Source organism: Tupaia chinensis, unplaced genomic scaffold (assembly GCF_000334495.1).
Source record: "Tupaia chinensis unplaced genomic scaffold, TupChi_1.0 Scaffold000250_1, whole genome shotgun sequence".
Classification (NCBI taxonomy): Eukaryota; Metazoa; Chordata; class Mammalia; order Scandentia; family Tupaiidae; genus Tupaia; species Tupaia belangeri.
This window is the reverse complement of record NW_006159730.1, coordinates 1,466,291-1,472,819: the sequence shown is the minus strand read 5'-3', so window position 1 is coordinate 1,472,819 and position 6,529 is coordinate 1,466,291. Positions and strand designations below refer to the sequence as shown.

At 52.2% G+C, this 6,529-nt stretch overlaps 1 protein-coding gene across 3 annotated transcripts in view; it reads left to right on the top strand.

Annotated features, from left to right (window-relative positions):
- Positions 1-6,529, top strand: part of HK1 (hexokinase 1) — a 105,133-nt gene that overhangs the window by 35,401 nt on the left and 63,203 nt on the right. For all 3 annotated transcript variants that reach the window (XM_014587968.2, XM_027772040.1, XM_006148930.3), the window contains one exon: positions 4,684-4,846. In XM_014587968.2, coding sequence (XP_014443454.1) covers positions 4,684-4,846 — 163 coding nt within the window. The remainder of the gene's footprint in view (positions 1-4,683; positions 4,847-6,529) is intronic.

Below are 6,529 nucleotides of genomic sequence, written 5' to 3'. Positions count from 1 at the left end.
TTACTGGGAACCGGCAGTTAGCATAATGGCTATGTCGCTGGACTCCCACGTAGTCGACCGCGGTTTGCGTCCCGGACTCGGTGGCTTAAAACTCGTGTGTGATGCATGTGCGTGCATGCCCAAGATCCCGAGAGGAGAATGGAGGAGAAGGGATTGTGGCGTGACCATCCCCTCTGGGGGGTGATTTCTTGCTTTCTGTCTCTATGTCTCTCTCTGTCTGTCTGGTGAGCGCACGCACCCTATAGCAAAAACCTCTCCAAAAAAAAAAAGAAAAAGCATTATTTAATTAATTTTATTTATTCATTCATTTATTTTTTTTAATTTGACCAGAGAGAGACACACAGAGACAGAGAGGGAAAGTGAGAAAGTAAGCTACCAGGTCTGGGACTCAAACTGGTCAGCCATGTGGGAGTGTCTAGTGCCTTAACCTCCATGCCACTTGCTGGCTCCTGCAGGTGACTTTTGACGTGTGCTTTTCTCCGATGTTTTGGGGCCAAATAAAGAGCCCTAGTCCAGGACTGGATGGAGGCACAGTGGTGAAATGCAGCATTCTATGATGTCGATCCACATGGGAGGGTTAGAGGTTCGCATCCTAAGACCTCCCTGGGTATGCCAGACATGTGTGCCCATTATCCGGGGCTGGCAGAGGCTGGGGATGGACTGTAGCATCAAAGCCCTGATTGGAGTATGTCTCTAAACAAACAAACAAACAAACTTTAAAAAAGGAGCCTCAGTCCACAGGGTGCGTATCCACTAAGTCCTGTACCGGGGGCCTACTGGGCTGGGCTGGGCTGCGCAATGGGTACCAGACATCTCCCCTGGCCAGCTCATCCCCAGGCCCAGATCTGCACTGGTTTCCATCTCTCCCTGACCTACTAAGGGCCAGACACACACAAAAAGGCTTCCCTTCATTTGTCCTCATTCGAGTGAGGTCCAGGGGCCTCAGTTTCTGTTCTGGCTCGGCCCTAATCGTACCTTCATTTGGGTCCCACTTTCCATGTCTTTTCTGAGAGAGGCTGCACCCTATGATTCAAGAACCGGAACAAGAGGAGGAAAGTCCTCCCTCCCCTACAGAAGTGTGGGGACCACACTGTGTTCTCTGCCCTCAACTTATTTATTTTTTTTTAATGTGCTGTAGGGTATGTGCTCTTGCTGAAGAGAGACATGGTGAGAGAGAGAGAGAGAAAGTGAGGAAGCAGCCCTGGGGGAGATGGCCATGGTGCAATCCCTTCTCCATTCTCCTTTCTGGATTATTGGGCATGGTGTGCCTGGCATAATTTTCAAGCTGTCAGGTCTGGGACTTGAATGACACTGTTGGCTAGGTGAGATCCAGCCACCTTAACCTTTACGACACCAGCTGGCACCCCAACTTGCTTTTTCATTGGAGCTCCTGGGCAATTGATGAATTCCAGGGTCTCAAAGGTTTCCTCTCCCTGGGAACTCACGTGGTGTCAGGGGAGACGGACATGTCAGTAGACAGGGCCACGAGATGTAGCATGAGCGGTGAGGTAGTTGGAGCTTGTTGGAGATGTGAGGGCAGCCGAGTGCTTGGTCTTGCTCCTGCAGCCCCGCTCCCACACAGCAGACAGCTCGCTCTTCCAGAACCGCAGCTGTCCTCGTTGTCTGCGGGCTCACTAGCTCTGTGATCGATTTAAATCTGTTTCTGTGGCTGATCAGGCCCTGCATGACTTAGCTCCAGTCACCTCATTCTTGCACTGTCTGCTCCATCCATGTTGAATTTGTTTCTGTTTACCCCGTAACCACCTTCCAGGCCTCGGCCTTCCCACGTTCTTGTCCTTGTGCCTGCATGCAGTGGTCCCTCCAGAGCTTTCTCTCCCATGCTCGTGCTGCGACCCATGTTCCACTAAGACGTAGGACACCAGGAAGGCAAGGGTGGCTGTCCTGGAGCTGCCTGCCTTGGGGGTAGAACACGTGTGACTCTCCTCCTGGGGCCGTGATTTTGGCATTTCTACTCCAGCTCTTGGTGGTTTCTAACTGCCCTTCTTTGTGTTGCTTTATCATGAAGGGGAAAGGAGGCGGATGGGATAGTGATTGACTGGGAGGAGGAACAGGGAGGGTCTCTGGCCATAGAGGACATTGGTGGCCTCCTGCCAGCACTATGATTGTTGGTGAGTTGAGAGACGGCAGAGGCATGACAAGAGCGAGCAGGCCACCCTGGACAAAACATGCACAAGCGGCCTGGGACTGGAGACTCTGTGTCCCTGGGCAGGACGTTTCCAGCCACTGTGAGAAGTGAGGACAGAGATTCCATTCTCAGAAGCAAATCAGCTCCAAGGTGTTTTCAGCCTCCTGATGGTAAATCTGTCTCCCCATGCTCCAGGAGTCTTTTGTGTGCGAGGCTCCAGGTGGCACTGGGGATGTCAAGGTGAATGGAGCACAGACACCATCAAGGTGACTGTCTCAGCTGCAGTCCAGGTGCTGATAGAGCAGTGCTGAAGGAGGGGACCTCTTCAGGAGGAGATGACATTTGATCTGAGTCTTGAAGGGTTCGTGAGATTTGGGTACCTAGGAAGGAGAGGAAGGGGATGTCAGGTAGAGAAGACAGCAAACTCAGGAAAGCTTGGGGCACCGACCAGGAGTGGTTGAGGTGGTGTGGACCAGGTTCAGAGAGCTCAGAGCCACACCTGCAGGTGCCTTTGCATTGGGAGGCATTGCCAGGCTTTGAGCAGAGGTGTGAATTGATCAGGGTTACACTCTAAGAGGCTAGTGTCACAGTGGTATGTGTTGGGGATGGGCTGGAAGGAGAGAGCCTGAAGGTGGAAAACCACGGCAGAGGGCGAGTCATCAGTAACCCAGGCACGTGGTTACCAGGGCTGTCTGTCTATCTATTTATAAAGTTTTGCCAGAGAATACATGCAGTCTCCAGAGAGAGACAGGGAGAGAGAAGAGAGGGAGAAAACACCCCCGATGGGACGTGGTCATGCTGCAATCCTGGCTCCATTTCTCCACCCTCCTGGATTTGGAGCATGCACACACGTGCTCTGGCGTTTTTCTAGCCACTGGGGCAGGACTCAAATTGTGTGGTCGGCTGTGGAGGATCTGGCTCCCTTAATCACTAGGCCACAGGGCTGAGCCACTAAAGCTTTATTATTTTTTTTAAACTTTGTTTGTTTGTTTGTTTATTTAAATATGACCCAGAGGGACAGAGTGAGAAAGAGAGAGAGAGAAAGTGAGAAAGCAAGACTCGAGGTCTGGAACTCAAACTGTGGTCCACCATGTGGGACTGCAGTGCCCTTAGCTACCATGCCACCTGCTGGCCCCCCACCAAGGCTTTTTCAACTGAGGAATAGAGGAAAAATGAATGGTGAGACAGAGGACCTGTGGTGAACTTCAAAGGTGAACACCATGAGGACAGATATTCAGCCTAATGCCAAGCACAAAGTAGCTGCCCAGTAAGGAAGAAAGATATCGTGAAGGAGGACCAATCGGTGATAGCCAGTGACAACCCAGGGGCCAGGAGCCTGGGAGCCTGGGAGCCTGGGGACTGTGAGTAGAGTGGGGAGCCCAGGGAGAAGAGCAGGCTGGGTTAGTTCTGTTGAAGGGTGGGAGTGGCCCTGGATATGTGGGCACATTTATCCTGGCATAGGTCCCTGTACCTGGGAATGGGAGCCCAGGGGACTGGCTCCGTGCATTCTGAGGCTGGGGTTAAGGTCCCTATGAGACCTGCTCCCATTTCTCTGAGGGATGCCAGCCCTTTGGCTTCCATTTCTACCTTCCTAGAAGTCACACCCAAGGAAGCCCACCAGCACAAGGTTTCATGTTGATAAGAGTAGCTGGGATTTCTCAAGCACTTACTGTATATGTATTTTAATTGCCAGAGGGTACATGCACTCATATGAGAGAGAGAGGAGTGAGAGAGATGGAGCAGGGGCGAGGGGGAAGAAAGCATACCCCCCCAACCCCCCGCGGTGGGATGTAGTTACATTGCAATTCCTTCTTCTCCAATTTTCTATCCTGTCAGGATTTGGGACATACAGGCACATACATCCAATGTGTTTTTTAAGCCACCGGGGCTAGGATTCAAACCATGGTTGCCCATGTGGGATCTAGCTCCTTTAATTACATGGCTACAGGGCCAGTCTAAGCACTTAGTATGTTCTGTGTTCTTGTCTGTCTCCTTTGATTTTAATGTCCTGTAAGTTTGGCTTAATCACCTTAGCTTTTCAGTTGTGGAAGCTGAAATTCACATATCTGTTAAGTAGTGGGGTTAGGATTTGATTCAGATGACTCGCCTCAGAGCCTTCATCTGAACCTCTGTGGTACAACCATCCACAAGAGGATGGCCTACCCACCTGTCACAGAAGAAAGGAAGCCTGATGTCTTCCTGACCCCGGAGGAAACCTGTTTGCATCAGGTGCTTGGTATTGAAGGGCAGTCTTCATTTCATATTCAGGGGTTGGGAAGGACCGTGGAGATGACTGGTTCGTTTCACAGGCGAGGAACCAGGGCTCTGTGCTTGCACGCGTGCTGTGGGTGACAGGTTTTGGCAGTTGAACGGTCCATGGTGCGATGTGCCTGCGTGGGTGTTCCAGCACACACTGGGGCCGACTGCCTCGGGCAGGCAGGTGTTTCACCTGGCCCTGTCTTCCCCCTGCCGAACTTGAGGGGCAAGGACCCTGCTTGGCTCGGCCTCACTCTCTTTCCTTCTCATCCTTCTCCCAGATTGACAAGTATCTTTATGCCATGCGGCTCTCCGATGAAACTCTGATAGATATCATGACTCGCTTCAAGAAGGAGATGAAGAATGGCCTCTCCCGGGATTTTAATCCAACAGCCACAGTCAAGATGTTGCCAACGTTTGTAAGGTCTATTCCCGACGGTTCTGGTGAGTCTCTCGCCCAGAGATTGAGCTCTGAGGACTGAATGTTCAGGGAAATCGTCCTTCTAACTTTCATTTGTTCTTTCTTGATTCCCTTCCTCCCTCATTCATTCGTTGCCCATTCCATCCATCTGTTCTCCCATGCATCCATCCACGCTGCCAGCCAGCCAGCCAGCCAACATGTGTCTATGAGCATCTGCCGTGTGCAGGCCCTCGGGACACCGTGCTGGCTGAGGCCAACCTGCCCTCCTTGACCTGACCACTGGCTTGTGATACTTTAGAAAGTACGGCATTCAGAGGCCTTGCAGGTGTGGTGTGGGCTATTCTTACGTCTCCAGATCAAATGAAGGATTGATTGTAGGAGAATCTCTTCATCAGGGCACCAAGGCCTCTCTCCTGTCGGGACCCCAGATAAGCAGTCATCCTAGTGGCCAGGCAGGTCTCGGATTTAGAGTGGAAATCCAGTTTCCAATTGAACAAGGTAGACCCCAAAGCAGAGGCATGGAGAAGGGATGTAAAATTGAAAAGACAAAAAAAGAAAAATATCCTCAGTTTGCATTTCCTTGGCTCTTGCCCCAGTAGGGAGTCGGGGGGAACTCCCTGAGGGTTGTCAGTACCCCCTTCCCAGAGGAGTGGCATCAGCCCCTGTACTCGGCAGAATAGAGGCTAGGAGGGCGTGCCGTTCTGTCTGGCCGACACACAGTTAACCATCGGCCGAGGCGGGTGCTTGCCCATCCCAGCTTGGAATCCCCCCTGTGAGCCGTATTCTGTGCTCCAGGTTGGGGTTCGAACTTGCTTTGTGCCGTAGAGGGATGGAGATTATGAGGCACACCCCGCGTTGTGAGTGCACACCCTGTGAGTACGGCCCTCACGCCCTCCTGCTCTTTCTTCCTTCATTGGAGGCTCGTTTAAAGTGGTGGTTTAGATCATCTGCGTGGCCTGCAAAGCAGGCTTCAGGAGAGTGGCAGCTGCTGCGGCCGATGTTCACGTGGCACAGCAAGTGCATGACTTGTCGGAGCAGGCTGGCTGAGTGGTTGGGTCCTCTGCCTGCCCCAGCCGTTCCAAGTCCTCAGTGAGATCCAGACACCAATGACGGGCATGGACTATTTTCTCTGTGGCTGTGGGTGGGTTTACCTTATGCACACACATGGCATTTATACCTTCCATGTTTCTCTGGCTATTTAAAAATCTACTCCACCTCCATCTGTTTGTTTTCATTTAGTTGCTGGTTACTAGTGACTTAGTTTTTTTAAGAACTGCTAGAGAGAACTTCTGGACACCAGTGACTATGTTGTGCCCTGAATGTGTTTTAATGGCTCTGGTAGGGGAAGGTGACCTCTGTAGGTCGCTCCTGCTTTTTCCCAGCCTTGGGTGGCACCCATATGCAGAAGCAGTGGAGCCTTCAGGGTTAGCAGGGTTCTGTAGCAGAGGTGCGGCCATGCTGCTTCCAGCTGAGAGAAAAGGAAGAGGAGGTGCCGTGGATGTGGACAGCCCCCCCACTCCCAGAGAGCACCTCCATTGGCTTTGCTTGGGAGAGCTCAGACTGGTCCCTGATCCCTGTGAGGCACCTGATCCTGTGTGGCAGGCCCAGGCAGACACACCAGAGGAGATGCCGTCCCTTCCTGACTCTGCCCTCAAGCCAGCTCCATCTCTCAGGACCTAAGTGAGCAGGGGTGCAGGGTCACTCTC